Here is a 24,061-nt window from a genome sequence, read left to right as displayed (position 1 = left end):
TGAAGTTATTTTATGGAGTCTGGAATGTGCCACCGGAATAAACAAAACTCTGTTACTGGTGAATAAATCAGTCAAGCAATCAAAGCATTAAAAAAACTGATTTGTGATTTAAAAAGTTTACGTTTTAATGAAAAGATTTTAAAAATCTGTCAAACTATACAAAGTTAGTTAGAGTTTTACTCAAATGCATCAATTGTTATGGTTAAGAAGTGTAATATTCCACTGGCATGCTCGAGACTCCACAGTTGCACAGTTGTAGTTCAGATTATATCTAAGTGTGAACTAATTTATATTTTTATTCAAGGTATGAAGGTGAAACACAGAAGTAAAGGTAGGAAAGAAAAAGGTACTTTTAGATGCCCAAAGGTCAGGTAAAGATGCACTACTGATGTTTGGCTGCTCGTCTTTTCAAGTGATCAATTTGTGTATATTTTGTTTGATTTGCTTAGAGCAGATTTTTTTTTTTCTAATGAGAATCTGTAGCTTTTGGAGTGGATAATATTTAAAATGATACTGAGGAAGTATGCTGTTAATATAGGGGCAATATAAAGTAATACATAAACCACATATTGATATCTTGTTAGGGATATTAAAGGTGTTTACTGTATGGAGATGAATAAAGTTTTTTTTTTTCTTTAAAAGGTCTCCCTCCATCCTCGTCATTTATGGTGCTTCGTGTCCTTTTGACAATGACAAGACAAAGGATTCACGTTCACATTAGAGGAACAACTTCAGATTTATTCACCAAACGTTGCCGTGTGAAAGAGCAGATGCAGTGTTTGAACTCAGGTAACCATCGCACACACACACAGACATCCAAGCATTGACAACAGAAATCAGTGTCCACTGGCCTTAATAAACACACTACTATGTCCGACGAATGACAACGAGAGAGAGATCATTTTAAAAAGAAAAGATTTCTGAGTGGTAACTTGACGTCTGAGGAAAAGAGGAAGAGTAAAGATTGTGTTGTTAGGACTCAGAAGAAGCTACATGTCTCTAAGACTGATGATGGTAAAATATTCAAATTCAGTTGTTTACATTAGGTGAAAATGTCAGACAAAATTTTGTTTTCATTATTTTGGATACAAGGAGCGTTACAATGAAAGGCAAATAAATTCAGGCCCTTATTCCTCCATAAAATCGTGAAAATAACAGGACTCTATCTTAAAACCATACGTGGCTCTAAATGCAGCTTGATCTGTAAATCATCAAAAAAACAAGACAACCAAAACAAGCCAAAAAAAGCCAAAAATATGAAATGACAAGTGATCACAAACAAATAGTATAATGAACCCTACGCCATCACCTGATAGGTTTCCATTAAAGTGCATCTCGGATTTGAATCCCTTTTTGAGTCAGTATTAAACACATATCTGTACGTCATAGCACAGCATCATTGTAGTATCTCAGGACTATTATTAGAAACAACAGTGACCCCTTCTGGAAAAATCTATGACATCTCTTTTTACAAACCTCTCCATACAAACAGAGCCACAGACTTCTCGTGTTTTCTGTAATGGGTTGACAGGATTTTAAAACAGCATTTTCAAGAAAAAAATGAAATCAGTGCATCTGGAACTAAAATCAACAACAGCCCTGCAAAATCTGACCCTTTCCTGCTTTAAAATATACAGCTGCACAGTCATTCAGTTAAAAGATAATTGTACAGATAATATGGCATTGTGACATTTTTGAAAAGTTGAGATTACATTCCAGTTGGTATTAGACACAAATATCTGAATCTAAATATTTTAGAACAGTGCAATTTGAAATTTTATGGCGCTACCTGTTGAGTACAACGTTTAAAGTGCCCATGCTGTCTTTCTAACACGTCCACTCAAACATTTAAACTGGGACAAAACAAAACCACTTCCCCTGTTGTGCCCTTGATCAAAGTATTTAGAAATACTTAAGCCAAACTGAATGTGTCTGAACGTGCTTTGCAATTTTTCTCTTAATAAACGAGGTTAAAAGAATAATAAAAGGCAGAATTCAAGCCATAACGGAAGGACGGACTGTGCTTGGCACAGAAACTGGACCATAATTATAAAGCCAGTTCTGATTAAGCTGTGTGTTTCGGGGTGAATGGAATAATTAGCTAAGTCATGAGCTAGCTGCATGATTTGAAGCCATGCCTGAAAACAGAAAACAGCCATTCTCAATTTTTACCTTTGGCAATTTCAGGACTTACGAACGATAAAATAAAAGCGGGAAACCTTACTGAGGGTAATAAGAAAAAAAAAGAAGCTTCGAGTGCTTTAAGATGATTGTTGAATACTCGCTAATCAAAACTAGCATCAGTATATTCTTCAGGTTATTCTTTAAAACAGCTGAATGAGTAGAAAGGCTTTGGCTGTCAGTATCCTTCACCACTCCGGTGCACAAAGTGCATTCTTAACCTCTACAGGCTCCATACTCTGCTTTCAACACGTGGTCACATCTTTTCCCATCTGCACCGATTCCCTCCCAAGATTTGAACCAGTGTAAATGCTGATAAGAAAAGAATCCACTTTCCATTTTGTTCCTGACCAAAACCCCAACAGGCTCCTGATGAGAGGTCTGATCTAAGCAGCAACTTTCTCAGAGACCAAATATTTTAGCAATCATGCTTCGCAGCTCTGTCAGTTTTCTTACTTCTCTGTGGCCACTTCTCCTCAAGCTAGCTAGGTAACTAAAGCGTTGAATGGCACTCTTGTCTCATCATCTGCCTCCTCTACCACAGTCCTTGGGTCGGGCCTATCAGGACAGAAAATCTGCCGTAGCAGCGCTAGCCCGATGCGCACCAACAGCCTCAAGACAAGAAAAGCAAAAGGCACCGTGATCTCCATCAGGTGGAAAATTGAGGCGCTAAATTTACTCAGAATACATGTTAGGAAAAATGTCCCTAAAGCTACGCAGGGGTACAGAGCTAGTTTAGCTAGCATGAACACATGCTCACGTCCACCGTACCGCACGTAAGGGTGCAGAGTTTCCTGCTCATTGTAAAGAGCGACCACCCAAATGGTGAGCTGAAATATACCTGCAAAGAAAATAATGACACAGCTAATCTGAATGGCTTCCAGTTCATTGCGGGAGTTGCGCGGGAATTCGTGCGTTAGCTGGTAGGCTAACGGCAAACCTCCGACAAACGCCAACGAGAAGGTGTTCAGTAGGCCCATGAAGCGCGTTGTCTTGGTGACATGGAGGAAGAGCGAGTGGTGGACAAACCAGAGAAGGCCGACGGTGGCGAAGGAACCGAAGTAGGCCAGATACTCCGGACCGTAGACCTGCAGAGCCGCTAGCAGGCTGCCGCCAAACTGCTCCCTTACGACATTCGGATCTGGAACGTTGTCCTCACTGACAGGAAGGAACCAGAGAGGATTAACGTTTTCAGCACACTTCAGTGCACTGTATTTTTCTGTATAGAAAATACATATTTGTCTTTCATCCACCCATCCAAGGTAATAAGTGAAACAAACCATATGTCCAGGATGAGAAGCGTTGCTACGATGGCATAAACTCCATCACTGAAAGCCTCCACTCGGTCTTTACTGAGGGGTTCATTAGGCAGGTAGGTGTAGAACAGGATGGAGTCTGGAGACTCATCCACCTGACCTGTAATGGACAGGATTTGGTTTACGGTTTAACAGGATGATGAACGGGACACATTTCATTCTTAAGTAAATCTACATCCACACATTTAACATCTGACCACAGGTAAGCACATGTACGTTTCTCCTACCTGTCAGGTCGCATTCTAGTGCTTACCGATCGCTTTGCTGCGGCACCACTTCAAACACTGGGAGATGTAAGGCAGGAAAATAACAATGGCCAACAGCACGTAAGACTGAAAAACAAGAAATTAACTGCAGTGTTAGTGACCATCAGAACCCTGAGCGATGTCCAACTGGAGATGATCTAATCATCATCATTAAACAGCTGAAGAACAAACAAAAACAAATGCTGCCTACCAGCTGGAAGAAGATGAAGGAGAAGATGCTGGCGAAGAAGCACACGAGGGGCACTCTCATGATGACTTTGAGGATGTGGTGCTTATAGAAGGTCTGGTTCTCTGAGATCTGGATCTGCTCGTTCAGCAGGAAGGGGCGACTGAAGGCGTACAACACAATCACAGACTACGGAAACACACAGAGACACACAGGAGAAGATCACGTGATTACACAGAAAAAAGAAACTAACGCTGGAAGTGTGTGACAGGCCTCAGGCCTCACCTGAATGACACCGATCACCATCACACAACCACAGAAGAGTAACATCCCGAGGACGTTCTCAGGGAAAGTCGCCATTAAAGAAAACTGCAAAGAAAAGACAAACTGTACAGTGGGGAGCTTGAACTACATCAGTCCACTAAATATTTATTTGTGCAAACACTGATTCAACCTCCACTTAGCTGCTGCACTGACTCATACTCACTGTGTATGGTAGAAAGGTTATCAGCATCATGCAGGCCTGAAATAGAACCGAAAGCAGAACTCGACATTAGAAAGCAGGAAACGTGCTCAGCAGAGAAAACGAGCTTCATTCACGCGTACAAACTGTAAAAATCCTGAAAGCATCATTCTCTTCTCTCTTACAAAGGGACAAGGGTCAGATAATTACTTTATCCTCACTACATACATAGTTTAACTATGCTAAAATTATATTTCATTTTTTCAGGGAATTAGTTGCTTTGATTTATGTGGTATCTTAGTCTCAGGACATTTACAGGTTTCAAAAATTAAGACTTGTAATACCAGTCACATTAACCTCTTTTGCTGAGACATAGTTATACTTACAAGGTTCAGCAAGGCAAGGCAATCATCAATCCGTACAATCACTTGAAATAACCTGTGAAATAGAAAACAAATAAGTGGTCGATAACAAACCTGATAAAAGCTGTTATGATAATGATAATAGCAATGATAAATTACCTGATATGAGCAGCCCACGCAACAGTGACTATCAGGAATGTCATTAAGTAAACAGCAATCTTTGTCGTCAGCAGAAGCTGAACGCTCTCCCTCAGCTCCTGCAACACACAGGACCAAACGTTTTCACATTTAAAATCCTCATTACGCCATTACATGAAGTGTAAAACAGACCTGAAACAGTTTGAACAAAATCACAATGATCACACCAAGTATTATTATTATCTGTGGTTTGTTCTAGACTGACTGTTTTTAATAAGAAAATGATGCCATGTGCTATCACACATTCATTAACAGGAGTCAAACAGCACCTCGTTATCTTCCACCTTCGTGTGGGCAACAGGTAAAATCTGTGAAAAAAAAATGAAACCGGATTAGGAGAAATATCAAATGTACACATGAAGTCGTGATACTGGTCTAAAAGATGTGATTTCCAGCTGAGTCACTCCTCAAATGCAGGACAAGTACATGATAGTAATAAATGAATAACTACTACTACACACCGTGCATACACTCAGTGACATATTGTACTTTACTGTTTTTTACTTGTTTTGTAGAAATTACGTGTCAAGCTAATGTTTTAAAATGAATGCAGTTTATTTCTGTTTACATTTTTTGATTGGTCATCCCTCACTTTCTCTATCAATGATGATAGTAATGAATACAGTATACTGTTATAGCTTTATTATTATTATTATTATAAATCTGCATCTGCTTCTGCTCTTGTAAACTGTCGCTGCTCTGACAGTTTCCTGTGAGCAATCAAGTTAATCTTATCTCAAATCAGCTCCATCTCTACAAGCTGCAACATTAAAAATGCTGCTCACACACGAACGAATCACTGTAATCAAACAGTATATTATTTAAAACAGTACGCAACAGTGTTTAGAGTGATCCTTATGCATTCGACCTAAGGATCACTCTAAACTCAAACACTAATTCTATTGCAACTAATGATTATTCTCATTAATCCTAATGAAAACAGTCACTAGTTGCATCCTTGTATAAAATGGTCAAAATGAGCTGCTTACACATGAATGCATCAGTATTAATGATCTGATAATATAATATATAACAGTGCACCAGTCACAGAGGACATTTTTCTGCATTGTGTACTTTTACTTTTAATACTTCTGCTACATTTTACTGACTGTATTTCCATTGCTGCTTTTTCTCAAGTAGCTGATGTTTAAACATCCTCCAGTGTTGACTGATGAGTGACTGATCGATCAGCGATGATTGATCCCTGCTCCTGTCACCTGTCACTGCAGCTTATTGAAGCCTGAGCCATCAGCCCGCTGCCCGCTGACCATCAGTGCATCACACATCTTATATATCCAGGTGTAAAGGTCCGTGTCTCACCATGACAGTGGCGATGATGGAGATGAGGGCATCGCTGTAGGCCAGCAGTCTGTGGGAGGACTGGGTGCTGCTGTGGCCGTCTCTGTCCGACGCACCGACGCTCTCCAGGAACGAGGAGGACGCCGCGTGGCTCCTCGCTCCCTTCTTCTCCATCTCCTCCTCCACGTGGTGCTCTATGATGTCGCTGTCGTCGTTTTCCCCCATCGCGGAGGAGCTAGAGGAGCTCAGGGCCCGCAGCAGAGACCATGGACCCCCGCGGACGGAGCTGTTTGCAAACAGACGACTGTCAGCTGACTGAGGGAGGAGAAACAGGAAGCAGATGCCCGCTGGTTTTCCTGTTCTCAGCGAAGATCGTCTATTAGGTAAGAGGAGCCACTCGGTGGTTCTAAACGGATCCAGGTCTAGGAGCATGCTTCTTAATACCGTAAGGATCATTCATTTTTACTCTCCTTTTTAAATGTGGATATTTCATTTCTTCTTCAGCTTGAACTGGTTTATTTAGATTTACGCATTTAGTAAATTCTGTCTTTTAGGTAGGAGTTTTTCCAACAATTAACAGTTTAAAATGTACAAACGCTCAAACGTCGAACTTTCTAATAAGGTTGATTTAGATTAATGTTAATGACGTTATCCCTGCATGGTACACAAGCTGACTCACACTTCAGCTGCAGCTGATGTTAGTTTGTGTGATTGTACGTTGTCTTTCTGCAGGTCAGACCTTTGTTCCTGGTGGTTGACAGCAGTTTAAGGAAAAAGGGGCGGAGTGAGACGTCTCTCTCCGCTGTGTTGACTGGACGTGGATCTGGATACAGTGAGTTGCGAGAATGTAAAGTAGATTTAATGCAGTTTACCAAGAAGCGTAAGTTTGCAGGTGAAAATATGCATGGAGGGTAAATACAGAGCCGAGGGGTTTGGTGAGATGCTGTAAAATAGTGATGCAGAAAATCATAATAAAATATCTTATTTCCATTTTCACTTTAACGTGTAGAACTCGATGAGAAGATTTGGATGCAGCTTCGTATACAAGACTAAAAATCGCTATACAGACAGAAAGACGGAAGAATGAGGAGCAGCAAAAAAAAAAAAAAAAACTTGGAATAGTGCAAAGTGAAGTGATACCTTGGTCTTGCCACTAGGGGACAGTAGTGCTGTGTGTTTTGACTTGGTGTCATGGGTGTATCACAGCCTTATTTGTCACTAAAAAGAAAGTCAAATACTCTGACAGGCAGACAGGGATACGTGTTTTTTTAATATACAGCACCTTTTAATACCTATAACCAGGTTCTTCCTCTGTTAGCCTCAGAAGCTCCACAGTAAAGCTGTGATATGGGGGTGAGGGATGGGGGGGCAGAACCTCGGGAGGTTTGTCACTACGAACGAACCCTTTCAAATTATACATCATCATTTGATCCATTGTCAATATGACATTATTGATAAGTGCAGCCACAAGACATGTAGGATGAATGAGGCTATAAAAACTCTTTGATAAACTCTTTTAACTGAAGGTTGAGGGACTCAGATTCTCTCCTCATAAAATCTGTGATGCCACACTATTGCCTCGGACTGTAGGGTTTATATTTTACAGTTTTCCACCAAGGAGATCATTCGTCCTTGCAGGCTTTTCATTCCAGCTTTTATCTTGTCCCTGGTTACTCACATTACAATCAAGCAAACCAATCAAGGCAGCACAAAGGGACGTGATAGTTGAAGCCAGTGGCCGACATAAAAGGCCCCTTTTAGCGTTTCCAAAAGACATATTTAATGAGTGAGAGGACATTCACAGCATGCAAATGTAGCCTAGCAACTGAGAGCTGCCATACTGAGGTGTCTGTGAGCAAATCGTATGACGGGCAAGTCAGATCACCGCTTACACCGGAAACCTTATGTATAGACTCTTCAAAAGGTGCCAAAGTAAACAGGGGAAATGGGGAAGTTTTTAAAGTGTCTCATTCTAAAATATTTTTCTATTTGTTCTTGAATTAAATGAATGAAAAATACTCAAAATTAAGTAAAACTGAAAGTAAAACCGTGTGAAATGTGTTGTAACAAAATCAGAAAGACTAATACATTTACCGTACCTTTGTTACTCTGACGCCTGTATGTATACCGGTGTGCAAAGATCTTGCATTACCACCAATAACTTCTAAATTACACTCTACGCAGACATGTCTTTTAAAACTGGCCTCCATCAGTGAGCAGACAATTACATAACACGCTGCAGACTGTGGAGATCATGGCTTAACTCCTTTTTCCAGACTGCAGATTAATTCAGTCCATTTTCCCAACATATGGTGGAACCACACATCTGGACAAGCTGAAAAAAAAAAAAAAAACAACAAACACAACAAATGTGTAATTGCACACTTGCTGTGTGTCCCCTCTCACGTGAACAACAATAGCAACAACAACAAAAAATTGTGATTGGAACTTCACAAAAGGGCACTTAAAAATTGTGTTGTTTTCCTGTATGGCACTACTGCCACTACATGCTGAATGAGTTGGGGATTATTTCGCTCCGAGCCAGCTGCCATGTAAAACCGGAGGTAAACATGCAGCACAGCCTCTCAACGCAGCTAAGCTCCTTTTGCCATGAGAGAGTATTTTCAGGACAAACTGCTGCAATCAGCGAAGAGTGCAGTGTGAGCACAGAGTCAATGCATCATGTGTCCGACTGATGAAACTGGGCCGATGCGGGCTGCTGTTCTCCCATTTAATGCCTTACAACATTCATTTCTGGGATGTTTCACCTATTGATCATCTTAACTAACATCTCGCATTATGTGATGAGAGGATCAGCACATGATCAAATCATATCTCTTTAATAAATGCCAGTAATTAGAAGGAGAACATGAAACAAAACCAACCTAAAATAAACCTCCCAAAACACCAGAAACCACCAAACTACCCCGGGAGAAGTAGGAGTAGGGGTCCACTAGTCTACTGCCCTCTCAGTGGTTTTTGACATCACATCAAAAGCTATTTCCCAAGAGAGACACCCAGGTGGAAGCCCATCTGTCGAGGAGCCATCTCTCTGATAGCACATCACTCTTTCTTTTTCATTTCCCCGTCCTCATCCCATCCTCCTGACCCCTTTCCCTCCTTTCCTCTCCCCCTTGTGCCATCCCCATCTGACCGTTCACATCCCATTATTGAGACATTACTGAGTCTGGGACATTGTTGTCATCAGGTTATGGACCCCCCCTCACCCCACCATCCCACCTTCCCTTCCCCTCCCTTCCCCAGACATGAGCTCTGATATCTTAATCAGTTTTGACAGGAGAAGTGGCTGCCATCACAACCCCTGCTGTCTGGATCTGCAGCTCATCACCCTGACTTAATAAACTCTGTCAGATGTAACAGGCCTGCTGACGGTAGCACCTTCCCTCAAAGACCCTGTTATGACCACAGTTCCTTACATTCACTGAAAAACAGGGTTAAAGTAGGACATGTCCACACCGATGTGGATACTTTTGAAAATGGCTTTGAGTAAAAGTTTCTCTGTCCACACCAGTTTCCAGGGTATGATGTTGTTTTAGATACGAACTCTGAAACAATATCCATCAGTTCAGAGGATTTAGAGGAGCTAAATGTGCTCAAAAGTAACCACTGTGAGGAGTGTTGTCAAAAGAAGCAATTTCAGTGTTCAGAAGGCCAGTATAGTGGGGAATCAACACATCAAAACAGATCAAATCTGTTGTGTGCATTAGGGACAATATCAACACACAGAGGCTAACTTTGAAACAGAAAGCCCATTTCACAGTAACCAGTCGTCCTTCTTCCTGAGGAAGTGGATGGATGCTGTATATATATGTTGGGGCACTGCTGCAACCACAAAACAGAATTCCCAACTCCTCTTGCAAAGGTCACTCAAGGAGTAAAAGAGCTTAAGGTGATTTTCAGTTGCAACAGTTCTGCTAAGAGGTGATGAGATGAGAGGCGACACATACTAATACAGATGTATTACGCAGGGTACTGCCTTCATTAGCTCCATTAGTGACGTGAAGTGATGATGAACTGAGTTGTTACTTGGGAAATTAAACATTTCACTTTGGAGGCACAGTTTTACTCACTGACATACAGTTTTCCAGCAGCTCAGACGAAGTCAGCCTCTGACATGAACTGTCTCAGGGGTTTGTTTTTATCACCAGCACTCAGGCCTGTCTCTCTCCCAACACCCAGTGCTGGTAATTATAAGGCAGCAATGTGAATCCTGTATGTCGCCCTGCAGAAAGAATGAAATTAACTACTGCTGTACCAAGCAACGTTTGTTTGTCTTTTGTGTAAATAACTTAGGATTGGTTTGAATTTAAAAAAAAAATCTGAGATGATGAGCCCTCTGAGCAGCATTTTAATTCAGCAGTAAGTTCAATTTATTGAAAAAGCTTTGGGACATGTGGCAGATGTTCACAGTCTTACTATATAATATCAATCCATGGCAGGTAGAAGGAGGTTAGAGAAAGTAAACAAAGAATGGTTCTGGTTTCAGTGAGAGTCCTCACATGAAGAGTCATCTAGCAAACAGACTGAGTGAAGAAGATCTGGCAACCTGGCTCATCTATTGCCCCAAAGCACATGCATCATCTTCCAGAACAAAAACTGAAATCTTCTGGAGAACGTGGGTATCAATCCCACTACCTCTCACATGCTAAGCAAGCACGCTACCATTTGAGCTAATTCCTCTGTAAATGAATGGTGTAGATGCTATAAAGTAAAGTTTGCAGCCTGCCAACATTAGCCAACTAGCACTAAACCCAGTGTTCACCTGAGGTTGTTGAACAAAAGTATGACTTCATGAGGACCAAGATCTGACATGTACAGTATGAGCTATGTTTAACTCAGTTTGCTCTTAAAAACCTGTGGTGGTCACTGCATCATATGAGACCCAGTGAAACCTGCAGAGGACAGTTAGGCCCTGCTGATCTGGTGTGAAGTAAGGGTCAAAAGTCTACTGGAGAATGCGGGCATCGATCCCGCTACCTCTCGCATGCTAAGCGAGCGCTCTACCATTTGAGCTAATTCCCCTGTGGTGGAGGTGGCAGTGGTGGAGCTCCTTGTTCAGGCTGTACATTGAATATGCGTCCCTGTGCCAAAAATGGTTCCAGTTTGTCGCAACAGTGTGTGAACTACGGTTAGCTCTATTTTATTTTTCACCCTAAAATCAGCAATCTGAAGACGAGGTGGCCGAGTGGTTAAGGCGATGGACTGCTAATCCATTGTGCTCTGCACGCGTGGGTTCGAATCCCATCCTTGTCGACTTGGATTTTGGATGAACATTGAGAAAAAAATCTGGCCAAACATACTTCATGCATTCATGTAAAGAACAAATATGTCAAATGTATTTTCTTTGCATTTCCTCCTACATAAATCATTAGTAAAACTAAGTTCTGAGTATTCTACATCTGGTATTATTCACAGCATTGCAACAAACAGCGTTTAACTTTGCTTTCTGCGAAATAATCCATGGCGATCACTGAAAATGATGTCGTGAACAGGGACGAGGTGGCCGAGTGGTTAAGGCGATGGACTGCTAATCCATTGTGCTCTGCACGCGTGGGTTCGAATCCCATCCTCGTCGGATTGGCGTTAAGTTTGTTCTGCTGTGTTTCTTTGTCAATGAACTCATGGCCTTTGTTATAGCAGCTTTCTTTAAAACAGTTAATCTCTCAGTCAGAAATAATTGTCACATGTACTGTGAAAAAACCCAAAGAAAAATACTATACAGAACGTTCATCTTATAGGAGCCCTGTTCAAATTTTTTGTTTACATACAGGCATTGTGTATAGTGTTGAGGTCTAACAAAGCTTTCATTGTCTTTATACCAGAAACCATCAGACAGCTAATGTTCAGTGGAAACCTGCAGAAGAAAGTTAGGCCCGGCTGATTAAGGGTCAAAAGTTCAATGGAGAATGCGGGCATCAATCCCGCTACCTCTCGCATGCTAAGCGAGCGCTCTACCATTTGAGCTAATTCCCCTCCAGAAAGACCTTTGGTGGAGCTCCTTGTTCCGACTGTTCCTTGCATAGGCGTCCTTGTGCTTGTGCATAAACAAAGTGAGGACCCACTCATAGAAAGAACAAGAGCAAGTATGAGAAAGAAGAAGACATTTGGAGTTACATGACATACTGGTAGCAGCTTATACCAGAAACCATCAGAGAGCTCATGGACATCAGAAATCAAGAGAGGAAAGTTAGGCCCTGCTCAGAAAGGGTCAAACATCATCAAAAAGGTGACGAGGTGGCCGAGTGGTTAAGGCGATGGACTGCTAATCCATTGTGCTCTGCACGCGTGGGTTCGAATCCCATCCTCGTCGACTTTGATTTTGGATGAATTTTGGGAAAAAAATCTGGCCAAATATACTTCATGTAGAAAACAGATATGTCAGATGTATTTTCTTTGCATTTCCTCCTATGTAAATCATTAGTAAAACTGAATTCTACATCTGGTATTCTACATCAGCCTATTCACAGCATTGCAACAAACAGCATTTAACTTTGCTTTTTTTGTGAAATAATCCATGGCGATCACTGAAAATTATGTCAAAAACGAGGACGAGGTGGCCGAGTGGTTAAGGCGATGGACTGCTAATCCATTGTGCTCTGCACGCGTGGGTTCGAATCCCATCCTCGTCGGATTGGCGTTAAGTTTGTTCTGCTGTGTTTCTTTGTCAATGAACTCATGGCCTTTGTTATAGCAGCTTTCTTTAAAACAGTTAATCTCTCAGTCAGAAATAATTGTCACATGTACTGTGAAAAAACCCAAAGAAAAATACTATACAGAACGTTCATCTTATAGGAGCCCTGTTCAAATTTTTTGTTTACATACAGGCATTGTGTATAGTGTTGAGGTCTAACAAAGCTTTCATTGTCTTTATACCAGAAACCATCAGACAGCTAATGTTCAGTGGAAACCTGCAGAAGAAAGTTAGGCCCGGCTGATTAAGGGTCAAAAGTTCAATGGAGAATGCGGGCATCAATCCCGCTACCTCTCGCATGCTAAGCGAGCGCTCTACCATTTGAGCTAATTCCCCTCCAGAAAGACCTTTGGTGGAGCTCCTTGTTCCGACTGTTCCTTGCACAGGCGTCCTTGTGCTTGTGCATAAACAAAGTGAGGACCCACTCATAGAAAGAACAAGAGCAAGTATGAGAAAGAAGAAGACATTTGGAGTTACATGACATACTGGTAGCAGCTTATACCAGAAACCATCAGAGAGCTCATGGACATCAGAAATCAAGAGAGGAAAGTTAGGCCCTGCTCAGAAAGGGTCAAACATCATCAAAAAGGTGACGAGGTGGCCGAGTGGTTAAGGCGATGGACTGCTAATCCATTGTGCTCTGCACGCGTGGGTTCGAATCCCATCCTCGTCGACTTTGATTTTGGATGAATTTTGGGAAAAAAATCTGGCCAAATATACTTCATGTAGAAAACAGATATGTCAGATGTATTTTCTTTGCATTTCCTCCTATGTAAATCATTAGTAAAACTGAATTCTACATCTGGTATTCTACATCAGCCTATTCACAGCATTGCAACAAACAGCATTTAACTTTGCTTTTTTTGTGAAATAATCCATGGCGATCACTGAAAATTATGTCAAAAACGAGGACGAGGTGGCCGAGTGGTTAAGGCGATGGACTGCTAATCCATTGTGCTCTGCACGCGTGGGTTCGAATCCCATCCTCGTCGCTTTGGATTTTGGATGAAGTGTGAGGGGAAAAAAATCTGGCCAAACATAGAGAACAAATATGTCAAGTGTATTTTCTTTGCATTTACTCCTATATAAATCATTAATTAAACTGAATTTTGAGTATTCTACATCTGGTATTATTCACAGCCTAATTCCCCTGTAGAGCACAGAAAGAAAGCATTGCAACAAACAACATTTAACTTTGCTTTTTGTGAAAGAATCCACAGCGATCACTGAAAATTATGTCAAAAGCCCTGGTCAAATTTTTGTTCACATGCAGGCATTGTGTATATTGCTGAGGTCACGAACATCACAAATCAACAGAGGAAAGTTAAACCCTGCTGATGAGGGGTGAAGTAAGCGTCAAAAGTCTACTGGAGAATGCGGGCATCCATCCCGCTACCTCTCGCATGCTAAGCGAGCGCTCTACCATTTGAGCTAATTCCCCTGTGGAGGAAGGGGAGCTCCTTGTCCAGACTGTACATTGCATATGCGTCCTTGTGCCTAAAATGGTTCCATTCTGATTCTGATCTGAGATTTTTGTAAAATAAAAGCTGCTAGTTAGTTACATGCATGCATTTTGTGTATTCTTGGGGTGTAACAAACACATCAAATGCATTTCCAGAAACCATCAGACAGCTGATGTTCAGCAGGAAAATGAAACCCTGCTGATCTGGTGTGAAGTAAGGGTCAAAAGTCTACTGGAGAATGCGGGCATCGATCCCGCTACCTCTCACATGCTAAGCGAGTGCTCTACCATTTGAGCTAATTCCCCTCTAGAAAGGCCTTTGGTGGAGCTCCTTGTTTGTTGTTACATGCAGGCACTGTGTATATTGTTGAGGTCTAAAAAAAGCTTTCAGTGTCCTTATACCAGAAACCATCAGACAGCTCATGGACATCACAAATACACAGAGGAAAGTTAAACCCTACTGATGAGGGGTGAAGTAAGAAAGAAATAAGTAGGAAAGTGAAACCCTGCTGATCTGGTGTGAAGTAAGGGTCAAAATTCTTCTGGAGAATGCGGGCATCGATCCCGCTACCTCTCGCATGCTAAGCGAGCGCTCTACCATTTGAGCTAATTCCCCTGTGGAAGGGGCAGTGGTGGAGCTCCAGCCCTGCCCTTCTCCTCCTCCTCCCTCCCATCCATGCTTCTATTTTAGTGAGTGGATTCATGTTACTGGATGAGGTCATTCACTGGTGAGGAGAGAACCTCTGCTGAACTCTGTAACTTTGAATCCATAGTTCATATAGATGTGGGAGGTGACAATAATAATAATAATAATAATAATAATAATAATATCAGAGCATGTGAAATAACTAATTTTCATCAGCTACTTATGTCACTTCAGGTGAAGCTGACTTCTCGTGTACTAAAAGAGCTGTAGCTGTCTGGTGCCTCAGCTGAGGTCAAACCTTTTAACCTTTCAAACAAATCATCTTTCTACAGAAATACATTTTCTCTCATCACTGAGGAGGAGTCACGAAAAACAGAAATCTGTCCATTATAAAGTAGGAAGTAGAAAATTTGCGATTTGTAAAGTGATCGCTAGTGAAAACCCAATTCATTTCTTTGATTGGCATTCTAAAAATGCGTTAGTATTAAATGAATTAATATTTTTATGATAAATTGATCATAGTTATATTCATTAAACTACTGGCTTGTGTTGTGTTGTGTTGTAAATGGCTCAAGGAAAATTAAAGTTAAGTTTGTTAACAATGAATCCACCGACAGTGAGATCCCTCAAACCGGTGACGCTGATAAGGTCAGCTAGTGCGCATGCTCCACGTGACTAAATGCGGAAGAAGTTTGAAGTAGCGGGAGCGTTACGTTTTGGGACGTCATCCTAACGGTCGCTAGCTTTTGCGCTATCACCTAATCGTTTCGCATTCTTCGATATTAAGGGTAAGTGGTTAATTTATACCTACATTAATTTATTTAGGTCAGTATGTGAGAGTGATACGTCGGAGTTATTAGACATTTGTGAGCAGCTGTATTTTTTTTCCCGACATGAATTTTGTCACTCATGTTTCCTATAGCTCAGGTTAGCTCAACTTTGCGATAGCTATGCTTTCTTTATTTACACGTACATCTCTGAGTAGCTTTTTTTACGGACGTAAAAACTGAACCGCGGTGCAAAAAAATATTGCCGTGTCCGCAACTAGCAGTGTCAATCGGTTTAGTATTGATTTTAGTGAAGGCAGTAGGTCTGTCAGAGACTGGCTACCTGTGGAGGGTATACCTGTGCCATAGCCAGGCTAGCGCTTCTGCGACGACAGACACCCGACGGTGAGCGGGCTAAGTGCCAGGATGTAGCCGTAGCCGCGGTAAATCACTGTTTACCGTGGCTACGGCTACATCCTGGCACTTAGCCTGCTCACCGGGCTCCACAGAAGCTCATGTTGCAGCGCAGCATTTCGGCGGCGCCATGTTTTCACTTAATCAGGAGACTTCATTACATAATTATACTGATTATTTCAATAAAACACTTTGGCGGTCGCCATGTGTTGCGTTAATGCCAAAGAGAGACAGCATCTCTCTACCGGCGTTTGTGATGGCTTGGTTTGGCGCTGCATTTCTGGGAAGGTAGTAAAAAGTTGTGTAAATCCTCTCTAAACCTTTCTGCTACACAGACTCAGCTCTGTCCTCAAATATACAACATACAATTGGCCATTATAAAAAATATAGTAAAACATAATGCTGTGAAAGCTGTCATGCAGACTGTCTTGTCTTGATGCAGACATATTCTCTTGTCAAGCAAACTGAATTTGCTTTGCTAATTCATTGTTGGTTATTATGCACTGTATTTTGCAGTGGTAATAACAGTGGGGATGTTCATCCTTAGTGTGTTGCATGTTTTTGTTAGGGTGGCTGAGTGGTTAAGGCTATGGATTATTAATCTATTGTGCTCTGCATGCGTGGGTTCAAATCCTATATTTGTTTCATTGGAATTAAGTTTGTTTTACCATGTTTTTGACAGTCAACAAACTGTCTTCATTATAGCAGCTCTCCCCTGATATTTTCTTTGTACTTAAATTGCATGCACACTTCTTGTTTTTCTGCACTTGATCCTTTTTTCCTGTTTTGCTTGTGAGCTGCTTAACAAGTAAAATTCCCTGCTGTGGGATCAATAAAGTGTTATTTTATCTTAACTCTCTTTAAAACAGTTAATCTCTCTGTCAGAAATAATTTTCACATATACTGAGAATAAAACACCTAATGAAAAACATCATACAGAACGGTCATCTTAAAGGATCCCTGATTTTTTTTGTTTACATGCAGGCACTGGGTATATTGCTGAGGTCTAATGAAGCTTTCAATGTCCTCATACCAAAAACCACCAGACAGCTAATGTTCAGTGGAAACCTGCAGAGCAAAGTCAGGTCTTGCTGATCAAGGGTGAAGTAAGGGTCAAAAGTTCTATGGAGAATGCGGGCATCGATCCCGCTACCTCTCGCATGCTAAGCGAGCGCTCTACCATTTGAGCTAATTCCCCTGTGGTGGAGCTCCTTGTTCAGACTGTACATTGCATATGCGTCCCTGTGCCTAAAATGGTTCCCGATTGTCGCAACAGTGTGTGAACTACGATTAGCTCTATTTTATTTTTCACCCTAGAACTGGGTATCTGAAGACGAGGTGGCCGAGTGGTTAAGGCGATGGACTGCTAATCCATTGTGCTCTGCACGCGTGGGTTCGAATCCCATCCTCGTCGCATTGGAATTAAGCTAATTCCTTTCATTATAACAACTCTCTTTAAAATACTTTATCAGAAATCAGTGTCACGTAATGACAAAAAAAACCTTTCAGAAAATATTATAATATTGAAATATTATTTGGAGTTCCCATTAAAAAGGTCCAGTGTTAAGCAGAAATATGCAGAATAAAGTGAAACCCTGCTGATTTGGTGTGAAGTAAGGGTCAAAAGTCTACTGGAGAATGCGGGCATCGATCCCGCTACCTCTCGCATGCTAAGCGAGCGCTCTACCATTTGAGCTAATTCCCCTGGGGTGGAAGTGGCAGTGGTGGAGCTCCTTGTTCAGACTGTACATTGCATATGCGTCCCTGTGCCTAAAATGGTTCCCGATTGTCGCAACAGTGTGTGAACTACGATTAGCTCTATTTTATTTTTCACCCTAGAACTGGGTATCTGAAGACGAGGTGGCCGAGTGGTTAAGGCGATGGACTGCTAATCCATTGTGCTCTGCACGCGTGGGTTCGAATCCCATCCTCGTCGCATTGGAATTAAGCTAATTGCTTTCATTATAACAACTCTCTTTAAAATACTTTATCAGAAATCAGTGTCGCGTAATGACAAAAAAAACCTTTCAGAAAATATTATAATATTGAAATATTATTTGGAGTTCCCCTTAAAAAGGTCCAGTGTTAAGCAGAAATATGCCGAGGAAAGTGAAACCCTGCTGATCTGGTGTGAACTAAGGGTCAAAAGTCTACTGGAGAATGCGGGCATCGATCCCGCTACCTCTCGCATGCTAAGCGAGCGCTCTACCATTTGAGCTAATTCCCCTGGGGTAGAGGTGGCAGTGGTGGAGCTCCTTGTTCAGACTGTACATTGCATATGCGTCCCTGTGCCAAAAATAGTTCGTTTGTCGCAACAGTGTGTGAACTACGGTTAGTTCTATTTTATTTTTCACCCTACAGCTAGCAATCCAAAGACGAGGTGGCCGAGTGGTTAAGGCGATGGACTGCTAATCCATTGTGCTCTGCACGCGTGGGTTCGAATCCCATCCTCGTCGTGTTGGAGTTAAGCTAATTGCTTTCATTATAACAACTCTCTTTAAAACACTTTATCAGAAATCAGTGTAATGACAAAAAACCTTTTGGAAAATATTATAATATTAAAATATTATGTGGAGTTCCCCATAAAAGGGTCCAGTGTTCAGCAGAAACATGCAGAGGAAAGTGAAACCCTGCTGATCTGGTGTGAACTAAGGGTCAAAAGTCTACTGGAGAATGCGGGCATCGATCCCGCTACCTCTCGCATGCTAAGCGAGCGCTCTACCATTTGAGCTAATTCCCCTGGGGTAGAGGTGGCAGTGGTGGAGCTCCTTGTTCAGACTGTACATTGCATATGCGTCCCTGTGCCAAAAATAGTTCGTTTGTCGCAACAGTGTGTGAACTACGGTTAGTTCTATTTTATTTTTCACCCTACAGCTAGCAATCCAAAGACGAGGTGGCCGAGTGGTTAAGGCGATGGACTGCTAATCCATTGTGCTCTGCACGCGTGGGTTCGAATCCCATCCTCGTCGTGTTGGAGTTAAGCTAATTGCTTTCATTATAACAACTCTGTTTAAAACACTCTATCAGAAATCAGTGTAATGACAAAAAACCTTTTGGAAAATATTATAATATTAAAATATTATGTGGAGTTCCCCATAAAAGGGTCCAGTGTTCAGCAGAAACATGCAGAGGAAAGTGAAACCCTGCTGATCTGGTGTGAACTAAGGGTCAAAAGTCTACTGGAGAATGCGGGCATCGATCCCGCTACCTCTCGCATGCTAAGCGAGCGCTCTACCATTTGAGCTAATTCCCCTGGGGTAGAGGTGGCAGTGGTGGAGCTCCTTGTTCAGACTGTACATTGCATATGCGTCCCTGTGCCAAAAATAGTTCGTTTGTCGCAACAGTGTGTGAACTACGGTTAGTTCTATTTTATTTTTCACCCTACAGCTAGCAATCCAAAGACGAGGTGGCCGAGTGGTTAAGGCGATGGACTGCTAATCCATTGTGCTCTGCACGCGTGGGTTCGAATCCCATCCTCGTCGTGTTGGAGTTAAGCTAATTGCTTTCATTATAACAACTCTGTTTAAAACACTCTATCAGAAATCAGTGTAATGACAAAAAACCTTTTGGAAAATATTATAATATTAAAATATTATGTGGAGTTCCCCATAAAAGGGTCCAGTGTTCAGCAGAAACATGCAGAGGAAAGTGAAACCCTGCTGATCTGGTGTGAACTAAGGGTCAAAAGTCTACTGGAGAATGCGGGCATCGATCCCGCTACCTCTCGCATGCTAAGCGAGCGCTCTACCATTTGAGCTAATTCCCCTGTGGAGGGAATATTGGTGGAGCTCCAGCTCTGCCCTCCTCCTCCTCCCTCCCTTCCATGCTTCTATTTTTGTGAGTGGATTCATGTTGCTGTATTGTATATTTTTGTTTGGGTGAGTCACGAGTGAATTGTTAATGTTTTTTTCAGATTGATCAGGAGTTCATGCGCATATCAACTGTACCTCTACTATCTACAATCTTTGCTGAGCTGGACCGATACTCACCAAGCACGATGGGGATCTTCATCATCTTCAACATCTCATGCTGGCCATCTCCAAGGCTTGCATTAAAATGGGTAGACCTATGCTTGTAAAAGACTTTTTATGCCACTGACATAATATGTGCATTCATATAATTCTGTAAACACAAGACACTAGACAAAAGTTCCAAGTGAGTATGCAGGTTTTCACTTAATCAGAAAACTTCATCTTGTAATTATACTGATTACCTCAACTTTAAGTAATTGGTACAATCACATAGTGAACCTTTTGGGCAGAATGAAAAAAACACCCTGAGTGTGGTTGCCTCATTTTGTGCCTGATTTTGTATAGATGCTGAGTGCTTGCCTTTTTGGTTCCCAAGACAAAAGTCTACCACATAATAACGATGCTCTACACATAAGATTCATCAAACTTGGAATTTGCTACTGTCTTTTGTTAAATAACTGCCTAAAATGCTGAATATTGTCATAATTTTTTTTCTTTTTTTTCTCAGATGACACCGTACATACAAGATGAACATGCAACCTCAAGTACTTCAGCACCTACCTGAACGAAGGTCATGAGAAACTTATGAACGAATACATGGTGAGTTACTTGTGAAACAGACTAGGTGTGGAAAAGTCAGAGTTACATATTTATTTGCTTGATATGTGAACACAGCTGGTTAGGTAAGGGCAGACCAGTGTTATGCAGTGAAAAAATAGATTTTTTGGCGAAGAAAGTATAAAAATTCACTGTATTATGCAGATATGACGAATCTTAATGTATCCTGTCCTCCGAAATGACACCTCTGACTCACGTCTGTCTAAATTGCCGCTCAGTATTTCTGTCCAGTCGTTAATCTCCTCATTTATGTTCTGGTCATGTACTGGTGCCCAGCAGTGGTCTGACTGGTCGAACCTTTCATTCCTTGTCGTGTCACTTTCTAATATGAAATGTCAGAACTGTTGAGGTGTAATTATAAATCCCTGGCAGAAATCAGAGACTCTGAAAGTGAGATACAGAATGAAAGACTTTATCACAGAAAGAATAATGACCAGTTATTACGCCGTCAGCACACTCCAGAGGAGTGGCACAGAACAGACAGACATAAGAGCAGTATAAGTCCTCTCATCTGAATCTTGGGAAGTCATCGAATAAACACATCTCTAAAAATATCAAACCACTCCTTAAAGAGCATATGTAAACGTTGAAGTGTCCAAAACATTTTGATAATATTTTGTTATGGTTCAGCATCATTTTAAAGTCACTCAACTCATCTGCTCATTGATGTCAGGGATAGAATTTAGGAATATATGACTTCAAATGAATAAGTAATTTAACATTTAAATGGAGAAGAAACATTAAAATAATATTAAAAACACTACAAAATCTCCCTTAAGGCCTAGCATAAAACAACAGCAACAACAACTCTGATTACTAACTAATCTAACAACAAATGTAACTACAACTTTTATTGTGTATTTATATTGAATGAAAACTCATTGAAAAAATCCTCAGTTTTTCTGCTCATCCTGCAACTAAAAAGACTCGTCCTCGCTGCTGCAGCTGTCCAACCTTTATTTACAATCTGCTGAGTTTACAGTTCGTGCTGCACCGCCTCAGTGCAGTGGATATTATTGATGTGTCTATTCGCGAAATGGCAGCAGATTGGCGGTGGAGGTCAATTCCATTACACCTGGCTTGTGTAGTGTCAACATGCCTCAGCCTGAGGCAGACGCGCTGAGAGATTGTTTGGAGCTGTGATGAGAAGGGCTTGTTCTTTTGATCAGAACTTGCTGCCCTGCAGAGAGATTGAGCTCATCACTCTGACCTGCATCCAGCTTCACGGAAGAGTGGGCACGGCTCAGATATTAGGTTGGACTTCGGCGACACTTGAGCTTGTAAAGCCCGGTCTTTGTCATCGCCATCATACTTTACATTCACGCAGTTACATGCAGTCACACCTGGGAGCTGCCAGTGCAGCCACAGTTGCTTCTCATTGGCTGTGTTTACATTGCAGATCTGAATTTTTGCTTTCTGTTAAATTTGAAAATTTACAAAACAAAACCCCAACAAAAACAAACAAGCAAAAGGCACATTTTCTCACCTCTACGTTTCTTAGCTTTGGTTTAATTTGTACAGACATCTTAGATTCACCAAGGCGTCTTTCCAGAAACAGTGTACCCATGAGGAGGCGTTCAGACCTTTAACAAGAATCTAAAAGCAAAAAGTGAGAAGATGGAACGTGATCCAGGAAAAAAACTGTTTCAGGAATCGTCCATGAATCTGAAGACTCATCGAATGCAAAATACTGTACAGTGGTTTATTATACTGAGAGACAGGATATTACAACTCTGGAAAGTTAACACAGCAGTAATAATTTTATCCTTCATCTCATCAATCAGGAGGCAAAAATTAGAAATACAGTGTTCATAGAACAAAGCAATCAATCAGGGATGTGTGCTCGTATGCATTTCGATGGCAAAGGCACTGCAGTGCCGGATGATGTTGTATTTGTGTGTGTTGTGTGGCAACAGAAGTTTATTGGGGTTAAATATCTGTCAGAATACCCCGTTTTATTGCTTTTAACCTCCAGATTGTGTGTGCATAAACATGTACAGTCCATACTGAACATTCTTTGGATTTAATCTCTTTTCAAACTGTTTATGAACATCCTATCTGACATTATCTGCAACAGAATGCACATCAATGCTTTTGTTAAATTTGATAGCATCTAATACTCCAATCTCTTCTTCTGCAGAATAAAAGCAGAAAATTGGACGTCAGCTCATCTGAGCCAGCACATCTGGACTCATTCTGTGTCTCAGAATTACCCAGAAGGCCTGCGGTGTGTTTTAGCCGGTCAGAAGGAAACCAAGGAGGTAATGAGCCTTTACTTCAAACCCTATTACCTGAGAGTCTGTGCTGCGACCCAGCCCAACCATGCTTGGCTGCTGTGCAATTCGGTCAAATGGAGAATGAGAGATGAGATATTCCCCTCGTTCGCTGGTCAATACTACTCCTCTGAGAAAATGGAAGTAATTAATTTGGCAAGAAAATGAACTTAATGAGATAAACTTTTCAGTATCCCGAAGAGACCATTTTATGATCTGTGTAGGGCAGATTTAATGATTTTGTTCTGTGATGTGTGAGCGAAAGATAGAGGGACAGAGAACAAAATATTTAATAGTGAATAATGAATAGTATGATAACTGGTGAGCCTGAAAAACAATAACATTTTCATGTTTCCCATGATTATTCTGTTCAAACCCACCCGTACTGCGCAGCTGTCTTACATCTGTAAGCTCTGTCATTTCCAGATTGTGATGCTAACATACTTGATAGTAGCGTTGCCACTGTTTCCTGATGTTAAGTGCCAGTACACTGGCTTACTGGCTGTTTTATGTGATTGGAGCTAAAGCTTTGCGTGCCCTAGATAGTCTGTGTTTATCCAGAGGTAGCCGATGCAGACGATTCTGCATTCAGTGTTATACAGTCAACCCTTCTGGCGGCTGAGATGTAGAAAATTTAATTTTCTTTGAGGAGTCTGGAAATCTCGGGTTTTGATCATTTTGTTTTACTTTTGCTTTTAAGTTCCTCCATGAACAAAGATAATTCTACAAAATCCTAAATCTTTGGGCTTAAGAAGTTTTCCCAAATACCAATATGCATAATGGAAAAAAATAATGGAAGTCTTCTCTTTTGAAAATATTACAATAACCAGTGGTGTGGTGGGTACCATTTAACTTTGTATTTTTAATATTGTACAGTATTATAAACTGGGTTTTTTTGCAGCAGGTTATAACTAAGGTGCGCTGCCTCACCTGAAATAAGGTCAGCC

The 24,061-nt window shown here is 41.3% G+C and overlaps 1 protein-coding gene, 1 long non-coding RNA gene and 19 other non-coding genes across 21 annotated transcripts; 12 read left to right on the top strand and 9 right to left on the bottom strand.

Moving 5' to 3' along the window:
* Positions 1–717: 717 nt before the first annotated feature.
* Positions 718–6,570, bottom strand: tmem175 (transmembrane protein 175). The gene is made up of 10 exons (XM_041041544.1): positions 6,273–6,570; positions 5,222–5,260; positions 4,914–5,011; positions 4,779–4,830; positions 4,417–4,452; positions 4,215–4,298; positions 3,954–4,118; positions 3,751–3,829; positions 3,462–3,597; positions 718–3,339 (listed from the first exon to the last, which is right to left on the bottom strand). Exons 1-10 carry the CDS (start codon positions 6,474–6,476, stop codon positions 2,667–2,669), a joined length of 1,566 nt encoding a protein of 521 aa, XP_040897478.1. The 5' UTR covers positions 6,477–6,570; the 3' UTR covers positions 718–2,666.
* On the top strand, positions 6,535–23,111 carry LOC121184116. Its single transcript, XR_005894269.1, has 5 exons — positions 6,535–6,634; positions 6,984–7,083; positions 20,166–20,312; positions 20,732–20,823; positions 22,982–23,111. It is a non-coding gene; the product is annotated as an uncharacterized LOC121184116 (long non-coding RNA).
* On the bottom strand, positions 11,222–11,294 carry trnaa-agc. The gene has a single exon. It is a non-coding gene; the product is annotated as a tRNA-Ala (tRNA).
* trnas-gcu lies at positions 11,444–11,525 on the top strand. The gene has a single exon. It is a non-coding gene; the product is annotated as a tRNA-Ser (tRNA).
* trnas-gcu lies at positions 11,766–11,847 on the top strand. Its single transcript has one exon. It is a non-coding gene; the product is annotated as a tRNA-Ser (tRNA).
* trnas-gcu lies at positions 12,501–12,582 on the top strand. The gene has a single exon. It is a non-coding gene; the product is annotated as a tRNA-Ser (tRNA).
* trnas-gcu lies at positions 12,820–12,901 on the top strand. The gene has a single exon. It is a non-coding gene; the product is annotated as a tRNA-Ser (tRNA).
* Positions 13,555–13,636, top strand: trnas-gcu. The gene has a single exon. It is a non-coding gene; the product is annotated as a tRNA-Ser (tRNA).
* Positions 13,874–13,955, top strand: trnas-gcu. The gene has a single exon. It is a non-coding gene; the product is annotated as a tRNA-Ser (tRNA).
* trnaa-agc lies at positions 14,969–15,041 on the bottom strand. The gene has a single exon. It is a non-coding gene; the product is annotated as a tRNA-Ala (tRNA).
* On the bottom strand, positions 17,378–17,450 carry trnaa-agc. The gene has a single exon. It is a non-coding gene; the product is annotated as a tRNA-Ala (tRNA).
* trnas-gcu lies at positions 17,585–17,666 on the top strand. Its single transcript has one exon. It is a non-coding gene; the product is annotated as a tRNA-Ser (tRNA).
* On the bottom strand, positions 17,885–17,957 carry trnaa-agc. The gene has a single exon. It is a non-coding gene; the product is annotated as a tRNA-Ala (tRNA).
* Positions 18,107–18,188, top strand: trnas-gcu. The gene has a single exon. It is a non-coding gene; the product is annotated as a tRNA-Ser (tRNA).
* trnaa-agc lies at positions 18,407–18,479 on the bottom strand. Its single transcript has one exon. It is a non-coding gene; the product is annotated as a tRNA-Ala (tRNA).
* Positions 18,627–18,708, top strand: trnas-gcu. Its single transcript has one exon. It is a non-coding gene; the product is annotated as a tRNA-Ser (tRNA).
* Positions 18,920–18,992, bottom strand: trnaa-agc. The gene has a single exon. It is a non-coding gene; the product is annotated as a tRNA-Ala (tRNA).
* trnas-gcu lies at positions 19,140–19,221 on the top strand. Its single transcript has one exon. It is a non-coding gene; the product is annotated as a tRNA-Ser (tRNA).
* On the bottom strand, positions 19,433–19,505 carry trnaa-agc. The gene has a single exon. It is a non-coding gene; the product is annotated as a tRNA-Ala (tRNA).
* Positions 19,653–19,734, top strand: trnas-gcu. The gene has a single exon. It is a non-coding gene; the product is annotated as a tRNA-Ser (tRNA).
* Positions 19,946–20,018, bottom strand: trnaa-agc. Its single transcript has one exon. It is a non-coding gene; the product is annotated as a tRNA-Ala (tRNA).
* Positions 23,112–24,061: the final 950 nt, after the last annotated feature.

This window comes from Toxotes jaculatrix, chromosome 7 (assembly GCF_017976425.1).
Source record: "Toxotes jaculatrix isolate fToxJac2 chromosome 7, fToxJac2.pri, whole genome shotgun sequence".
Lineage (NCBI taxonomy): Eukaryota > Metazoa > Chordata > Actinopteri > Toxotidae > Toxotes > Toxotes jaculatrix.
This window is presented reverse-complemented; position numbering and strand designations above follow the sequence as displayed.

Coding starts and splice junctions, on each gene's coding strand:
- tmem175 (XM_041041544.1), bottom strand. CDS start 6,476: ATGGGGGAAAACGACGACAGCGACATCATAGAGCACCACGTGGAGGAG. Junction 4,831..4,913: donor GCGTGGGCTGCTCATATCAG/GTAATTTATCAT, acceptor TCTATTTCACAG/GTTATTTCAAGTGATTGTAC. Junction 3,340..3,461: donor CTTCTCATCCTGGACATATG/GTTTGTTTCACT, acceptor CCTTCCTGTCAG/TGAGGACAACGTTCCAGATC.